The following is a 19,338-nucleotide window of genomic DNA, read 5'->3' as shown; positions in this document are numbered from 1 at the left end:
TTGTCAAGGACCACAGGTCAGGTAAGTACAGGACCAGGGGCAAGACCAGGACCCAACTCCTCACATGGGATCATGCTTGAGGCATGTGGTAGTCTTAGCCAGTCTCCATCAGAGGTCAGTTAGACTGTCACCTCTGACGTCGCCCCAACCCCGTGTGAATTCTTTCCACTCGGTCTAGTGATTTCCCTTCATCCATCTCCCAGTGCTGTGTCTCTACCTCCTCCATGGCTACCACTGCCCAGGTCGGGGAGGGGTCCTCTGCCTCCCCACCCCCACGCAGCCTTCAGTCCCTAGGCTGATCTGCTGTCTGCTGAAGTTCGGACAGACTGATTACTGTACAGTCTGGGCTGCTAATAACCAAAGGAACCCCCCAAATCCACCCCATGCCATTGTGACTTCCTACCATTTGAAACCAGACATTTCTAACTCATAGAAGCCACAGTCCCAGACAAGTCCTGCCCATCCCCCTCACTGATAAATTTTACTCCATTGGCTGCAATGCATCCCTTCCAGATGTTTTAAGTTAAGATTGGGAAAGCTGTGTTTTTACTGGATTGAATCACAGCCCTTGGCTGAAATTTTTTGGCCCTTTATACACTCCCTAGATTTATCAGCTAATTGCAGACACTTTGAGAGAATAATACAGCATGTGTTTATTATGACAAAACCTGTAAGTGTGTCTTTGTGGTCAAAGATTCACGGGTGTTTCCTTTACTCACCCCTGGTTAAGTGTTAGGATTGGTTCAAAAATGTTGTTTCACGGGCTTCCCTGGTGGTGCAGTGGTTAAGAATCCACCTGCCAGTGCAGGGGACATGGGTTCAAGCCCTGGCCCGGGAGGACCCCACATGTCGCGGAGCAACTGGGCCCGTGTGCCACAACTACTGAAGCCCGCGTGCCTAGAGCCCGTGCTCTGCAACAAGAGAAGCCACCGCAATGAGAAGCCCGCGCACTGCAACAAACAGTAGCCCCCGCTCACCGCAACTAGAGAAAACCCGTGCGCAGCAACGAAGACCCAACGCAGCCAAAAATAAATCAATCAATAAAATAAATTAAAAAAATAAAAAGAGTGGTGACCTCCCAAAAAAACAACACTGCAAGGGCTGAGTCACTTTAAAAAAAAAAAAAAATGTTGCTTCAAAGTCAGGAACTTAACATGGGTGAAGATTTCATTTATGTGTTTTGATGGAGTTTGGGGAATGGGGACAGGATAGATGCGATAGCTCAGTTTTCATTCTTGGACTGTTGAAATCTTTAGTTGTAGATGATAAAATGATTTATAAAAGGAGACAGAGGAATTTTATTTAAAACATAAGAAAAGCTTTGTGCTGTTCTAATGTCACTATTTAATAAAGTTCTCCATATGGGTTAATTCTGGGTCTCCCAACGTGGCCTATTGAGAGATTTATGCCTGAAGACGTGTTGAAGGGCGTGCCTGCCTCTCTGAGTTATGGCAACCGGTAGCTAAGGTGGCCCTTCAGCCAGGAAGAGGCCAATGGCAGCAAACTGGGGGGAGAGGGGAGGGGACTGTCATCACAGCTCAGATAAGGCAGTTGTTATCTGGGGTATGAGTCACTGGCAAGGATCTGGATGAGGATCTTGGCAAGCCCCAGTCCTAGGATGCTGCTGCATCTAAAAGACCGGATTGACCACTGGAAAGGCAGGATGGAAAAGCCAGAAGCGAAACGTGGATGCCCAGGATACATCCTTGGGGTCCCTGATCCCAAGTCAGAATGTCAGTGAAGGGCTCAGAGGTGATACCAGGTCCTTGGGGACCAGGGAGAACTGAGGCTGCACCTATGTTTGAGGTGGACGGAGACTGGGTAAGCCAGAGGGAGAAGAAATAAGGCAAACGCTGACAAAAAGGAACAAATTGCTTTGACTGTGGAATGAGGTAGAAGCTGAAAACAAATAGAGGAATCAAAATACGAAAATGCCTTTAAACTGTAAAAGAGTCAGAAAGAATGTCAGGAAAAAAATGTCAGCTGGAAATCTGGATTTTAGAATTGTCAAGAAAAAGAAGTACAGTTGGCCCTCTGTATCCATGGGTTCCACATCTGCAGATTCAACCAACTGGGGATCAAAAATATTGGGGAAAAAATCCAGAAAGTTACAAAAAGCAGAGCTTGAATTTGCTGCGTGCTGGCAAATATTTACATTAGCATTTCCATTGTATTATGTATTATAAGCAATCTGGATATCATTTAAAGTATATGGAAGAATGTGTGTAGGTTATATGCACATACTCCGCCATTTTATATAAGGGACTTGAGCATCCTCTGATTTTGCTATCCACGGGGGTCCTGGACCAATCCTCCTGCAGATAGGTAGAACTGTGCTGCTTCTTATTACTCTCAGGTATAGAGAATTACCTAAAACACATGGTTGCGAGGGAGCCTGAATACATTTGAATGAATACATTTGAATGTTTTGTCATCTGTACATCAGAGAACAATTTTCTCAAGCATGTTGTTCACTTCCTTTCACAATGCTTCTCTATGAGGACGCCCAGATTTCTCTCTGGAATGGGTAAATATTATCTCTTCTGAGAAACTGGTTTGTTTTCATTCTTCAGATTGAGAATCTCATAAATATTGTCTGCCCTTCTCATTTGCTACTAGAAAGCTTAGAACTAAATTCACGAGCCACTCCTAGCAAGGAAATAAGCTCTTAATAATACATAATAAAAAAATGTATTTTTTCTATGCTATTCTCACTCCTTACTTCATCTTCCCCTTATTTTCCCTTTAATCCATTTCCTCCCCTTTTGAATTTACTGTATCTTTTACTTGATTGTATCTTGTGGTGTATGTATCACCTAAGCTGGAACAAAGCAGCATATATAAATAAATACATCCATGCAAGTAAATGGGTGTTTCCCAATGCTAAAAGATGCTTTTTTCTTTTATGGACTTTACATTTTACTTCACTCTTAATTCCTTTAACAAATGCCCCTTTCATAAATAGAGAGATAGTTTCCTTCAGCCCTCTGAACCATCTCAATTTCCAAATTAAGTAAAGCCCAAATAAAGATACTGCCTTTGCTTGGTAAATTAACTCAGTGTCCTATACTTGTTTAAAATGCTTGGTCGAAATTTTAGAATCATTATGCAATAAGAGACGGCATTCATAAATGGTGGAGAAAAGCTTGAACCCTACCAGTCAGGTACCCTGCTTTTGCCAGAAGAAGCCTTCAATATTAATTCCCTGTGCGGTCATGGGGTCCTCCAGACTCTCCACTCAACCCTACAAGACTCACTTGGGGGGAAGACTACATTTCCATGTAAGTAAGGTCCTCCTAAAGAGCGAGGCACAGCAAGCAGCCTTCAAAGCCCTCCCTCTCCTGCAACATTTCCACTTCTCTAACTACAAGGGAACTCTGAGTAATCTGAACATGCATCTCCTCTAGAGGGCTGGCCATCTCCATCCTACTTCTCCAGCTTTATCTATTATCACTCGTTTTTCTACTGTTCAAGCTCCTTTGTTCCAGCTAAAGAGGTCTGTGTATTTCTAGTTTCTCATCTTTGCAAATGCCACTCCCTGCTTGGACCTTAACCTTCCCCTGACTTACTCCTCCCCACTTGACTGAGTCCTACCCTCAGCACCCACCTCTTCCAGGAAGCCCTTCCCCATGTAGCAGCCCTCAATGATTTCCCCCATGAACTCTGTAGCTCCTACCATCTGCCCCTTCACCCTGGCACCTACCACATAGGCTGGGCCATTGTTATTTTTCTTTTCAAGTGTAGGTCCCATTTCCTCAACTAGATGTTAAACCTCTCTATAACTAGGACTGGTGTATCATAGACTCAATAAATATCTGCCCAAAGAATAAATGAATGAATAATTCCTATGGATTTTGGGATACCCGGAAGCATCTAGCACAGTTCTGGCTCATTAAATGCTTAACATTAATGATACTAGTAAAAATGTTATCCTCCACTTACCCACCCACTACAACATAATGTCCTTGAGCCTTCCTATCTTGGTAGCTAAAAGCAAACCCCACTTTTCTGTTTTAACAAAATAAGCTGTGCTTTGACTTTTTGATTTCCTCTCCTCCTAGATTTTGAAGAAGTCCTGCATCGAAATTCTAGCAGCTGAACCATCCACCATATGTGCAGGAGGTAAATTGAAATTAAATGCTAATCGCTGTCACACAAATAATGAGATTTTGAATTCAAGTCACGTGTTTACTTCATCAGTAGAGAAGAAGGGAGGTGGGGCAGGAAAGGGCAGGGGGGAAAAGAGGAGTAGAAACTGCTAAATAAATTTTCTTCTAGGGGAAAAAAGGGAATAAGGAATCAACGTGCCAGTTGTTTGAAAGTTTGGAAAAGCCTATCTAAATTCTCGCCTTTCATGGGAACTAATTTGGGAGTATTACAGAAATACTGGATTCCCACACATCACCATCAATACCCCTCTCTGGATACAAGTGGAATCTAAGCCTACATCCTCATGGCAGCCATCACAGTGATCACAGTCACCTCTGAACTGTTGATATTTTTAATTATTTAATCAGTGCTGAACCTCTCTCTGTAATTAATATGTTGATCATAATTAATTGCTTAATCTACAATTCCTCACAAAATGTTGATAGGCCACTCCAATTATCCCAGTAAAAGGCCATTATAATTTCATCATTAATACAGCAAGCCTCTGCTTATACAAAGAGTCAGCCTTCTCTGAGTCACAGTATTTTCTCTAACTGATCAAAATCATGTTCTTACTGTTGTTTTGTATTATAATGGACTACCTAAAATTTCAACCATTCTGGCTCTCTTTGTATAATTCCTGACAGGTTTCCCATCACTCTTATTTAAAAAGTACTGTTAGGCACCTACTGAATGCCAGGCACTGTGGTAAGTGCTGGAGATACAAAAAGAATAAACTTTCTCTCCATGAGTTCCTGTGCTCCAGGACCTGGAGTATTTCACCATTGAGAGTTCACTGTTAACATCGCCTTTCTAGTCTCCTAAAATACCAAGTGCCAATTATTAATTTATCATAGAAAATATATCATGCAACCCCATAAGTAGTGAGGAAGAACTTTCAAGCTTTTTCAAACACTGTACAGTTTTATTCTTTATGGCATATTTTATTGGTATAAATGAGGTAATTCCTTGAGGATTCCATTCCAGTTTCTTGGCTATATTTTAGAATAGTTGAAACACTTTTCAAGGAGTTAGATGTAGTGAATAGTATGTGCCAACAACAAAACACTAAGTATATATGTAAACATTTAAAGTTGTTAGCAGTACTTGGAGACTGACTATTCAGAGACGTGTAAATTTCCTGAAGAAAAGCAATCAGCAAAGATTATCAATTGACCTTTAAATACACTGCTACCTGGTAACACAGATGGCAGGAACAAATGTGGTTGCCACAAAGACAGGTCCAGGAGAACATTCTTAAGAAAAGGAATTGAAAAATCTTACCTTTGCAAATTTACAAAAGCATATGACCACATGAACCCAGTGCCAGGAGGCTTAACTAGGGTTCATTAGCTTCAAGGTAAATCTGTCTCCACAATTTTTATAATTCCTTTACTTTAAAACAATTAGAAAACAGGGGAGTTCCTTAATTGTGCAATTATCTCATTCATGAAAAAAAAAAAAAACCCAGACTTGCAGTTTAGCAATCCTACTGGATGTTTTGCAACCTTGTATTGAATCAGAACATCTAAAGACAACGAATACAACTTCTGTTAATTCACTAGCATAATCAGTTCCCCTCCTGTAGGGTTCTTGGGAACAGAGAAGGAATCTTATTTCTCTCCACTTCCCATTGCCTAACAGAGTACGTGGTACTTAATAGGTGGTCCATAAATGTTGACCGAATGTCTTGATTCATACATTCCTTAAACAAACAATGCACCGATTTTTGCTCATTTGACCCTTATTAACTACTTTCACCTAATCTCAAGAAGTTATCAGACCTTTGAACTATTTTAAATGAAGCAGAATTAGAAATAGCCAAAGACAGAACAAGGCCCCCAAAACCCACCAAATCTCAATCACTCGGATTGAGTATCATCTTAAATAATTCTTGAATAATCTTGAATCAAAGATTAGTAAACCAAAATCTCCTTTACTTACCACTGAGGTGTTCAAGACAATAAAAAGACCACATATATAAACGTAATGAATACGGCACAGAAATACCAGGGTCCACAAGATCTGATCCTAGCAAATTCATAGTTTTCAGTATGACTCTTATTAAATGGAAAAGAAAAATAATTAAATAAAAGATATTTTTAAAGCTAAGGAAAATACAAGAAAAAAGATTAAAAAGCGTTAATAAATTTAAACAAATTAAAACAATTCCACTGATTAATTATCCCAGGAGCTGTTTCTTTGGTAGAACCAATAAAATAGACAAATCTCTGGTAAATCCAATCCAAGGAATCTTTCTTTAAATATTTTTTAAATCTCTGGCTTATGTGCAATATCCCATATTTTATGGACAAACAATAATTTCCTGTATTGGAGTAAACTATCCAATTCTATTTATTTTATTTCTTTTCTCTAATTGACATGTAGTTGATTTACAATGTTGTGTTAATTTCTTCTGTACAGAAAAATGATTCAGTTATAACTACATATATACATTCTTTTTTATATTCTTTTCCATTATGATTTATCACACAATATTGAATATAGTTCCCTGTGCTATACAGTAGGACCTTGTTCTATATCCATTCTATATATACTAGTCTGCATCTGCTAACCCCAAACTCCCCCTCCATCCCTTCCATTTCCTTTATTTCCTATAAAAACATTAATACAAGACACAGTGATGGGACCTAGCCTAGGTTTTGAAAAAGCAAGCTCCCACCTCTCTTGAATTAGAATCATTAGGATTAAAACATGTTGATTAGAGAATAAGTTTACTAAGAAGAAAATAAGACTTTCACAAGATATCCTTACACCAAAAGTTCTTCCAAGGATTCCCTTAAAGGTCTGTCACTGATCATTCTCTGGAGTAAGCATGGCTTTCATGAAGCATTGGAGGCCATTTCATTGTCCAGGGCTGTGAACTCCCGTCAAGTAGACCTAAGCATACCCCCTCTGTGATTTTCATTAGGCCACTGCAAGGAGCCGGGGCCAGCGATTTATGTGAAAGTGCTTTAAAAAGCATAAACTGTTACAACAAAGCAAGGTGACATTATTATCAGCAGTATCATTTTAATAAGGATTGAAGGTCAATATGAGAATCATGATGTTGATAATATCACACCTAGACGAGAAAAACATGCCTGTATGTTTACTGAAAGAAAATTGGGGAAAGAAAATTGAAAGAAAGAAAATTGGGGAAACCTTGAAAGAAAGAAAGAAAATTGGGGAAACCTTGGTAGAGTTCAGAGTATCTGCAAAATGATTCATTAAACTCAATACGTACTGGAGGAGAAAGTGAACAAGGAAATATTATTCATACTTGTAACGTATAATGTTGAGACTAAGCCCTAAACAGATCTGTGAAGAAGGTAGAACTTGCTTTCATCAAAAACCTTTCCTCTCTGCTTCCTCCCCTCACTCTCTGAATTACTTCCCTTCCCTGGCCCCCAGAGCAGCCCCTGCTGTGGAGCCCCACCCTGGCCTGTCCACTCAAGACACGCTATACTGACGATTGCATTCTCCCAAGACAGGGATCTCAGCTGGCTCTCACCAACAACTCGGCAACAGCCATGGTTCTGACAGCAAACTGAGCTCTGAGAGAGGCAGTGAGATAATGCACTGGGTGGACGGTAAAACTGAGATCCAACACAGATCTTTCTGTGTTGGGCTGCAAATGATAGGGTGAAATTTAATGGGACAAATATAAAATGCTGAACTTGCAAATCGTCAGTTTCACGTCCAAGCAGGTTTAGAGAAACCTGACTTAGTAACAGTTCATGCAAAGAAAAAGAAAAAGCAAGGAGAAGCATAGCTATCTTGAGAGCCAACAAGAATGCCTCTGACAAAAAAAAAAAAGCTGATGCAATCTTAGAGTGCATCAATAGCCATCCAGTGTCCAAGGCAAGAGAGCTAATACCATGCTCCACTATTCCAAGTTCAGACCATGGTTCCAAGTCCCATATTTTAAAAATGGCATTGACAAAGGCAGGTTCCTAGTAGAAGTGGTGATGGAACTAGAAACCATATTAATAATTCATTCAGGATGTGAGGGCAGCCCAGCTGCAACATCTGTCACCCCATTGATAGCCAGGGTTGATTCAGATGATCTGGCTGGCTAGGCAGGTGTCCCCTTCCTCCCTCCCATGTATATCCCTCCTGAAGCTGCATGCTCAGTGGAAGAGGATGACCTTCCCCAGTAGGGTCCATTCTTCAGTCAAGGATGTTCAAGTAGCTGTGCTCCCCTGCTACAACCTCTGAACGAGCTCTCAAGGTCCATTTACAGGAGAACACAGGATAGTCAAGCTTCCAAGACTCCAGTCACTGATTCTTTCCTCCCTTGCTTCCTTCCTTCCTTCCTTCTTTCCTTCCTTCTTTCCTTCCTTCCTTCCTTCCTTCCTTCCTTCCTTCCTTCCTTCCTCCCTTCCTTCCTCCCGTCCTTCCTTCCTTCCTTCCTTCCTTCCTGCCTTCCTGCCTTCCTTCCTTCCTTTTTCCCTCCCTTCCTTCTTTCTTTCCATCACTTCTTAGTGTCTACTATGTACCAAGCAATATGAAAAGATTTGAGTATCAAAATGCATGCTTGGTCCCAACGCCCCATGAAGCTCACAGTCTGCCCTAGGAGATAGTCATATGTTCAGACAAATTACGAAACCACGCATGAAGCACTATAGCAGAGATCTGCTCAAAGAGATGCTAATGAGGTGCTTGTGGGATGAGGAAGGACTAGAGTGACCACAGAGATTTAGACAAAGAATTGAGACACTCACAAGGATATTTGGAGAATTCCCATGCAGAAAGGAATTATTAGGCTTACCATAAATAGCTTCAGGAGACCACCATGGAGAGATTGGGGAGGAATTCAAGGAGGCAGGTTTTGGCTTAACACACGCAACTTTTACAACTAAAGCTTTCCAACAATGGAGTGGATGCTCTCAACTTTCCACCCCCAGAATTATGTGAGCAACTGCAGAATGGCCATCTGTAACCACATGCTATACAGAGAACCCCTTTTTGGGTCTCCTTTATAACTTTAAGTTTCTAAAGACTTAATTCAACTTCAGCTAAGATATTAATGGCTGATTATTTGTTTAATGGCTAAAGAAAAAAGTATACTTGGAACTATTTTGCATTTTAACAGGAAATCTTAATGCGAAGAGGAGGTAAGCATCTGCCCTATCAAAAAGAATTTCAATCAATGTCATGAGTAAAACTATTTGGAGAGAGAGCCATCCCAAAACTCCTCCACTGCCAGAGGTTATAAGCTGGCAACCAACAAGCCCTGTCTGGTCTGCACATATGTTCTTCTTGATTCACACTGCAATTAAAAAAAAAAAACTTAAATTTATTGCTAACATTTAAAAGTCTGATTTCACCTAAAAATTCAGATTTTCGCCTTGTATTGAAAAATCAGATCTAGCAACATTGGGCCTGTATTTATTGCAAGATAATGATTGTTAGAGACTGAATAACTTCCCTTTAAAAGAAGCATGTACTCTTTCCAGTTCACCATACTCTCCACCACTCCGCATTATCCCAATACCCAGGTCAAGCATGTGATTGCCATTTAGCATGGTGCTTATGTCACTGTATTTACAGTTCCTGTTCTAAAACATGTAGGAAGTCACCTGCTGTGTGGAGAGCCTTTATAGCACCTTTGACATTACCTGCATTTAAATAATTCTGCTTCCCTTCTAATATAGACTCTTTTTTAAAGTTGCTAATTAAATGTTTTTGCAGATTAGCTTCTGTGTAATTAGGAGAACTGATCCATTGTTAGATTGGCCTCGTTCAGCTCCTCTTTAGGAAATGCATCGTTTTGTCTAAGCACAGTTTTCCTCTGGTCCCACAATGTTGGCCTCAGACTTGAATAGCTCACAGTGTTTTATGTAAGCAAATACTCCAGGAAGGAACTAATTGGAATTAAGTGTGCAACCTGCCAACTGCTCTACATTTAAAGTTCTTTTCCTCCAGAAATGGAAGGAGATTATCATTAGCGCCTTACATTGTCATTTCAGAAGCAACTGTATTATTCCTACTCTGTTGTTTCCCATTGTTCATAATAAAACTGGGTAAGTGAGCACAAAGGAAGGTACTTTTAGGTAGCATGTTTACCATTTGGAAATTAGATGCTTAAACCAGACACATTTAAGCAACATGAAAAAGTGGTTTCATTTCTTTCACTTTTCACTGTTTTTCAAAGAGCTCATGTTGGCCCATAAGCACCTCTTCTGAATCAATTGTTTAATCCTCTCCTTGGTCTTCATTTTCATTTAAAGATATTTCTATTTGAAGGAGGGACTTTTATACATTGTTAGTGGAAATGCAAAATGGTACAATCACTTTGGAAAACAGTTCTGACAGTCTCTCAAAACATTAAATATACACTAACCACATGACCTAGCTGTTCTACTCCTAGGTGTTTACCCAAGGGAAAAAGAAAAAATCTATGTCCTGACACAGACTTGTACATAAATGTTTATAACTGCTCTATTTTTAAGAGCCAAAAACTGTGAACAACTCAAATGTTCATCAACACATGAATGGATAAAACTGTGGTTTTCATACAACAAATAATAGTCAGCAATAAAAAGAAATAGACTATGTATAAACCTCAAAATAATTATGGATGAATCTTAAAATAATTATGCTCAGTAAAAAAAGCCAGACCAAAAAAAAAAAAAGTACTTACTATATGATTCCATTTGCATAAAATTCTAGAGAATGCAAACTAATCTACAACAACAGAGAGCAAATCAGTGGTCGCATGGTGTGGGGCAGGGCAGGAGGAAGAGATTACAAAGGGGCACCTGGAAACTTCTGAGGGTGGTGGATGTGTTCACCATCTTGATTGTGGTATCGCCCCATGATTGTATACCTATGTCAAAACTTATCAAATTATACACTTGATATACAACTTACTGTATGTCAGTTATACCTCACTAAAATTCTTATAAGTAAATAGCTATAAAATAAAAACCTTAGAGTAATTTAGGCATCAGAAAGCACTTAATACACATCCAGCTCTATATTATATTTTGGATGTTACATGTTACAATTTAATAGGAGAGCAAATTGAAGCTAACTCTCAAGATGGAAATATCATTAACAATAATTTTGCACAAAAGTCTTAGGTGACCAGAGCAAATGGTGAATATACAGATGTCTCATTTTCAGATACAGTGGTTGATAGGTGATCTTTATTGAGGTCATCGCAAAACTATGTGTTCACATTTCCAAAAAAAAAGAAAAAAAAGCAAAAAAAAGGGAACAGAATAAGTTTATCAAACTATTCATTGACCTTAATTTTTTTCTTTTTTAAAATTGAGCTATAATTCACATATCCTAAAATTCACCCTTTCAAAGAGTACAATTCAGTAATGTCTAATATACTCACAAAGTTGTACAACCATAGCCACTGTGTAATTCCAGAATATGTCCATTATCCTGAAAAGAAACCCTGTACCCATTAAGCAGTCACTCCCCATTCCTTCCTCTCCCCAGCCCTGGCCAGTCGATTTTCTGTCTCTCTGGATTTGCTAATCTGCACTATTCACATGGAAATGAAATGGAATAAAGTCATACAATAGATGGACTTTCATGTCTGGGTTCTTTCGTTTAGCATAATGTTTTCAAGATTCATCCATGTCATAGCATGTGTCAGAACTTGTTGCTTTTTATGGGTAAATAATATTCCATTGTATGAATACCATATTCATCATTTGGTGTCTACTTGGGTTGTTTCTACTTTTTTGGCTATTGTGAGTGATGCTATTGTGAAATATATGTACAAGTTTTTGTGTAGACATAACGTTTTCGATTCTCTTGAGTATAGGATGAGTTTTCTGGGTCATGTGGTAATTCTGTGTTTAACTTTCTGAGGAACTGCCAAACTACTTTACAAAACAGCTGCACCAATTTACATTCCCACCAGCGATGTACGAGGCTTCTCATTTCTTCATCAACACTTGTTATTATCCACCTCTTTTATTATAGTCATTCTAGTGAGTGTGGAGTGGTTTTGATTTGCATTTTCCTAATAACCAATGATGCTGAGCATCTTTTCATTCAATGACCTGATTAAGCCTCAGAAAACAAACAGGATTAGATCTGACTGGTACCTGAATAAATGACCACTTCTCTTCCCCTTTCTCCCTTTCTATACCAAGATGTCATTTGTTTGTTCGTTAAACGAGCTTATACTAGGCTGACTCAGCCCTCGGTGAGGCACAGCCAAAGATTCTAAAGAAATAGATATGATGGCCTCTCCCATCAGGAAGCTTAAATTATAATTGAGAATAAAGTGACCAAAGAATCATAATAAACATACACCTTAAAGATGACTTAAAGAATATGTATCTTAAAAGATTAGGTAAAAGATCATTTCCAAGTAGAAATTCCTCTCTAATGCCCTCCAGTTCCTAGGCACTCCTTGTAGGAGCTGTAAACCAACATGCACGCTGCCTAAAAACATTTAGATGTGCATATGGTGAGAGACAGGTTCAGGGCTTTGTGAACAAACTGAATTAAATCAGTATGTCCTGGTTCTCGCTTGCTGACAGATTCACTTGACAGGGTTTTGTTAACATACCTTCCACGTGTGAAGGGCTGACATTCCAGTCGGGCTGCTGGGGCAGATACTCAGGCTCTTCTGGAGGCCACATGTGCATCCTCACCTAGAAACTGGTGGGAGCTCGCCTCTGCTCTGGTGTGCCTCCCAGGGCATCCTTTCCTCCACCTGCTCCCCGCGCCTCAGGGGTTAGATTGCTCGGTCTCCACCATGGCTGCTCCTGGGTTTCTGCTGTCTTCCTCCCTAACACCCTGAGGGCTGGCCAGGCAGCCATGAGGGCATCCTCTTTCACTGAGGACTCAGCAGCAGAACTGGTTATGCTAGGGCACGGTGTTAGAGAAGAGAGCTGGCACATGGCCTGCGTTTCCAGAACCTTCTCTCCTTCCACTGATCTTTGAGGAAACAAGAGAAGTAGGCAGAGCAGTGAGGCAGAAAACATTTGCAATCAGCAAAAGCATCCAATGGCAGACTTCTGGATGTCTAGCGTTCAGACTAAAAACAGAAATGGGTATCTATAGGCTAAATTGAGTAAACAAGATACAATAAGATTCTTCCACAATGCTTGACATGTAATAGAATGCTTGTTGAACCAATTGTGTCATCAGTCACATGCCACGCAGACATCTAAAGAAAACTATTTAGTCCATCCTTCTAAACTTAGCAATCGTACATATGCATCAACATGCATATCTAAATCCTTAATACTCATAGGACTATGGTCCTGAAAAACCATAGTTAAGTTTTGAACCTTAATATAGTTCAAAACTACGGCAGTGAATGCTGGGTACAAGTCCCAGTTTTGCTGCTTACCAGTTGCAGATTACATGATCTTGGGCAAGTCATTTACAACGTCAAAAATCTCAATTTCCTTACAGGGAAGGTCGTTGATACCTCTAAACAGCATTCTGTTCTAACTTGTTTCTCTTTGTGGCACACTTAGTGCCTCCGGCTTCTTTTACTTCGGTTTTGGTTTCCTGCTTCCTAGCTGGGCCAGCTCCATTTTTCTGCAAAATGGGCAAACCTGTCTAAAGTAAAAATAAAATAAGCTTTTAAAAAAATCACAATGTCAATCTCTAAATGAGTCATATGTCACAAGACATCTTAGCATAATGGTAAGGAGCATGGTGTCTGAGTCCTAAGGCGTTTGATACTTGACAGACCTGGATTCCAGTTCTGATTCTGACAGCTACCAGCCATGTGATCTTGGACAAGTTACTTAACCTCACTACACTTGGTTTTCTCATTTGTGCCTCCCTGTGGTGAGGTTTAAGTGACATCAGACATATACAATGCTTAGCACAGGGCCTGGCACACAAAGAGGGAGCAAATGATATCAGTTATTATTCTCTTGGCAAACATGATCTCTAAATTAGTTTCCCCAGAATGAAGGTGACATACATTCATGACGTTTATTAAAGTGTGGAAGAGTCCCATATGCTAGCCCTTTAATTCCATTCATCCTCCAGTGAAAATCTCCATCTGGATAGCAATTGACACTTCCAGATCCACTTTCACAAATACTGCGTTTTAACCTCTAACTTTTAGTCTTTTTCTTTTTTATACACCACACAGCCTTATCCCAAGCCCCAATTTTTACACACAAAAAGATGACAAAAATCAAAGAAAATAGAGTATTGGCTATTAGTTACCATCAAACTTAAACAAATATTCCTAAACATTTAATGAATTAATTAGCTGGTTTTTTCCCTTAGTAAGACTAGTATAGAGGATCATTATTTTTGCTTTATAAATATTTTATTAACGTGTTAATTCAACATGAATTATGCCAACATGAAATTAACATGCAGGGCTAGAGACCCGCAGAGATATATTATCTCTTCTACTTTAAGAGAAGAGAGTACTAAGTGCGCTAAGGGCCAATGTCAGTTCAAACGGGAAATGCTTGCTGACAGGCCACCCCTAAGCAAGATTGCGATCCCCTGCTGAGTACAATTATTCCTACATAACACTAGGTGCTCCTACTGTGCGCCCTGAAGAGACAGGAGAGCTGAAGCTGCATCAAACAATTCCTAAACGTAAAGGAATGTTTTCTAGTTGTGGAAGAAAAGACAAAAGAACACCACCAGACAATACATAATCACATGCTACACTATTCAGGACAGGCTGTGAATGCCCGCAGGTAGTGGTTTTCAAAAACGCTAGGCACCTGGAGTTCTAAATAAATCCTTTCCTCTGCATCCAATATGTAAAAGAGACACAAGAGGATTGAAGAAGTATAGAGTCCCTCCCCCGTGGCCTTCTGGTGGCAGAGATCACAGGTTTTAAAACTGCCAGGACTTGAGAGATGGGTAAGGTTTGCAGGACACAGGTTGGGGGGGAAGGCATTCCAGCTAGGAGGAAGAGTAAAGGCAAAGGCAAGGTGGAAATTCAAAGTAAGAAGTTGTGTGCCATCCTGGTGAACAACTAGTGAGAAGGTAGTGAATAGGTGGTAAGAGGCTCCCACACGGATGCTTCTGTCTCCCAGCTTGAACTGATTATTTAATATTTTAAGCCTGGTGAAATAGAAGACTCCCTAAACCAGGGCAGATGGGAAACTTAAGGTTAACGGTGTGCAGTCAATGAAGGTGTCGTGTCATTATTCTTTGTTTCAGAATCATTTCAAGTAGTTGTCAGAGGTAACGGCTTCCGTCACGCCCGCAACGTGGACAGGGTCCTCTGCAGCTTCAAGATCAACGAGTCAGTGACGCTCAGTAAGTTCTCGTGGAGTTTGGGGGTTTCTACCACCTGCTTCGGGGAAGGGACGCCCCAGCCCCATCTTCTAGCAAGGCCACACACGGGAAACTACAGAGAAGGGTCTTCCCTGCTAGAAAGGCCACCAGCAAGGGCATAGCTAGCCGCTGCGGCACCCCTGCTTCCATCAGGAGAGGCACTTGTTTTGCAGTCCACCAGCATTTGTACCAAGTTCAAAACTCTCAGCTGTCAGTGCAGGCCCTGGCTGCTTAGGGCTTACAAAGCTTGATGTTCCTTAACAAGGTATTCGGGACTCTCAAGCACAAGAGGGAAAAAGAAATGGTCTAAATTTATTAATTCTGAGTAAACTAAAAGCCAAACTGTTCAACTTGCATGTGTAGATTCTGGAAGTTTGTTCAATCTGGATAATTCTTGCTTTGGAGTCGCCAAAAAACTCTCGTCAGGGTGAATACCTGACCTGAAGTACAGGCATATGGAAGTAAAACTAAGCGCATTTCATGGGAAAAAAATGAATTGTCATAACATTGGCACTTTCACAAGACATTTGTAGCAGGCAAGTTCTTAATTTAAAGACGTGTGTGATTCAGATTGCTGTCCAGGAAAGATGAGGGAGACAGATTATGGAAAGACACATGGCCAGGAGCCCTGGTTATTATTTACATCTGGCATTCATCACACAGATAATTATTGGTTCAGTATCTGCAGCAATAAACAGTAATAACATACTGTATTTTCTGTAGTGCTATGACATTTTAAATGCCACACATCTTTTTGCCACAACTGCCATGGGAGGTAGAAAGAGCAAAGAGGAAGGAAAGGATACTCAAGTTTATTGACTAACCATTCACGCTAGTTTGGTCCTCCTGATGGCGTTACGGAGTAGGTACTATACTGTTTTTCAAAAGGAAGAACTGAAGGGTATGCCTTTTCCCCTCTATAGCATCTTGAAACCCACTTCAATATTTAAACAGAGGTATGCAATGGCATCTTTACAAACATCTGGAATTCCTGAATTTGGAATAATTCCAAAGATTTGAAACAGTCAGTTATTTTTTCTTGATACTTGGAAATGCCCTCACGTATCCAAAAAGTACATGCTATTTGAAAACATCTTGAAGTATCCCCAAGAAGTCACAGTGTGAAAGTTGGACGTGCACCCTCTAGAGTCCTTCGTTTTTTTCCCCTTTAATTTGTGATGTCATTCAAGTCCGCCTTCCCTCTCTCCTTAACCAGAATCTTAAATCTAAGCTCAGAAATTCCTGAGGGTTAAACTCAGAAGACATCAACACCTTCCAAAGAAGGCTTCCCAGACGAGCAAGCCTTTGGACCCAACCCCTCTCTGAACATGAATGGACATGGGGTGTAGCATTGCCATTGCTTGAAAGGTTACGCAGAGATGCTATATTAAGATAATAAAAAAATGCAAATTTACTATGGATTCGTAGAGTGACATATTGAATGCATATTTTCCAGCTTCTCCATGAAATTGTATTTCTTGGAAAACTAGCTTCTCTTCCTTTCCTAATACAAACTTGCAAACACCCGCATAGGCTCTCCACCTGATTCATAATCAAAAAGGAATAAAGGCCTTTGGGGTAGGGATTTAGCTTAAACCACAAACCTAATTGTGCCTCCAACACAAGTGCTGACAGTTTGGAGAAAAGAAAGGCAGTGACTCAACCACATTATATGCTGCAAGTAACACTCCTGAACTCAAACAAATAGTTATTAAAAATATTCTAGCTAAGGGGAAAATATTGGAATTTGAAAAAATATTGTCATTCATTTATTAATTCATCTGTTCTTTTACATTCAGTAAATAATATGAACAAGAAACTGTGGAGGACAGAAAAGATAAATAAATTTTAAAATGCAACATATTCAATTCTACATTTTTCTACCAACCTTATGAATGTAAGTATCTCATTGAGTTGTCCCCATAAAATAAAATAAATTTAGATTCTTTTACTTTTCCCATTCTCCTTTCCCACTTCTACATCCAAGTTTTAAATTATCTGTTTTAATTTTTATAGTATATATTTCCTCTTTCAAGATTTTTTCCTAAATACTGCATTACATTTTATAACAAAAAAAGAGAGCAAGAGGGAAGAGAAATGGGAACATATTGTATATGTATAACTGATTCACTTTGTTATAAAGCAGAAGCTAACACACCATTGTAAGGCAATTATACTTCAATAAAGATGTTAAAAAAAAAAAAAACAAAAAAAAAAAAAAAAAAAAAAAAAAAAAAAAAAAAAAAAAAGAGAATAGAAGTGCCCTTATCAACCATTAAAAGACTAATTGCAGGCTGGATAATGAAGCTATGGCCGTTATGATATAAGCCTTGGAGTCTTCAACAAATAAAGTATTATTTGTAGCAGATTATATAAAGAAAAAGTTAAATAAAAAAATAACAAATTGAAAAGACTATGAACACCCTTTAACATTATTGCACTAAGACACAAATAAAGCAGCAACATATTAATACCAAAATGTTGAAGTTGTTTAAATATATTCTTATATGATAAATATAACCAGAAAATAAAAAGCATAGGTTAATACCTATGTCTCTCCTGCTTTCCTTGCCTTTGCTTAAAAAGAAAGTAAACAAATCAACCACTTAGGAATCTAAAACAATTTCTGGACTTGTTTCTGGTCAATATAATAGATCCAAAATTCTGCATAAAATATGATTTTAAAAATTGTGACATGTGGCCTTGCTCGAGGGAATGAGGAGGAAACCCCCAGGCACGGGAGACAAAAAGGGAATGCAAAATCTAAGCAGGAAGCAAAGCTCTGGGGACTCTGGGCCTGAGGGGTCTTCAGGCTGTGATCTTGCTACTGATGTAGATACAGGGCACCAGCAAGACAAGCAGGCAAAAGCAGAGCCCCCTGTAGAAATCCGACAGGCTCTGACAGCCGTACCAGACATTGAATGCGGACAGGGAAAGCTGCTCGTGATTCAAGGAAGCAGGCAGGGGAATAAAGGTAAGATGTTTTACCAGCCGCATAATACAGAAGCACCAAGTCAGGAAATTAACTCCAAAATATGTCCGTGGCCATCCAGATCCCTGTGGCCCTGGCAGAGGCAGTATACATCCAGTCCAACCTACACCACTCCTGAAGCCATAGCCCCCTCTGAAGTTGGGCTCGCAGCACCATATGATAAATCATATGATAATAGATGAAAGAAAATGGAGAACAAGCAAGAAGACTAAAGAGCAATTTGAAAGAGGATGTAAAATAAACACATTTAAAGTGTCTAAAAACAAGAAAACAAGTCAAATAAACAGTCTACACCTTACGCCTAAAGGGACTAGAAAAATAAGAACAAACAAAACCCAAAGTTACTAGACGGAAAAATAAATAAAGATCAGAGTGTAAATAAAACAGAATTAAAAAACAGTAGAAAAGATCAATGAAACTAAGAGCTGGTTCTTTGAAAAGATTGACAAAATTGATAACCCTTTAGCCAAACTCATCAAGAAAAACAGAGAGAGGATCCAAATAAATAAAATCAGAAATGAAAGAGAAGTTACAACCGACACCAGAGAAATACAAAGGATCATAAGAGATTACCATTGGGTTGGCCAAAAAGTGTCTTTGGTTTTCTAAGAAAAAATAAAAGACACATTTTTCATTTTCATCAAGAATTTTATTGAACAACTTTATTCACCATTTTGTTCCACTACCTTCTGCCATTTTTCAGGCAACTTCATAATTCCATCTTCCCAAAACTTTTTATCTTTTTAAGCAAAGAACTGGTCCAGTTGCCTTTTACAGTCTTCCAGGGAATTGAAATTTTTTCCATTAAGAGAATTTTTTAAAGACCGAAATAAATGGAAATCCGAAGGTGCAATGTCTGGTGAATACAGCAGATGAATCAGAACTTTCCAGCCAACCTGTAACAGTTTTTGCCTGGTCATCAAAGAAATATGCAGTCTTGC

The 19,338-nt window shown here is 39.4% G+C and overlaps 1 protein-coding gene across 3 annotated transcripts in view; it reads left to right on the top strand.

Annotated features, from left to right (window-relative positions):
* The window catches only part of ANTXR1 (ANTXR cell adhesion molecule 1), a 244,310-nt gene that overhangs the window by 76,264 nt on the left and 148,708 nt on the right, over positions 1-19,338 (top strand). For all 3 annotated transcript variants that reach the window (XM_082426036.1, XM_082426038.1, XM_082426037.1), the window contains exons 9-10: positions 4,062-4,122; positions 15,289-15,387. In XM_082426036.1, coding sequence (XP_082282162.1) covers positions 4,062-4,122; positions 15,289-15,387 — 160 coding nt within the window. The remainder of the gene's footprint in view (positions 1-4,061; positions 4,123-15,288; positions 15,388-19,338) is intronic.

Source organism: Balaenoptera physalus (genome assembly GCF_965194825.1).
Source record: "Balaenoptera physalus genome assembly, chromosome: 15".
Taxonomy (NCBI): Eukaryota; Metazoa; Chordata; class Mammalia; order Artiodactyla; family Balaenopteridae; genus Balaenoptera; species Balaenoptera physalus.
Note: the sequence above shows the minus strand (reverse complement) of the source record. Positions and strands in the feature narration are given on the sequence as shown.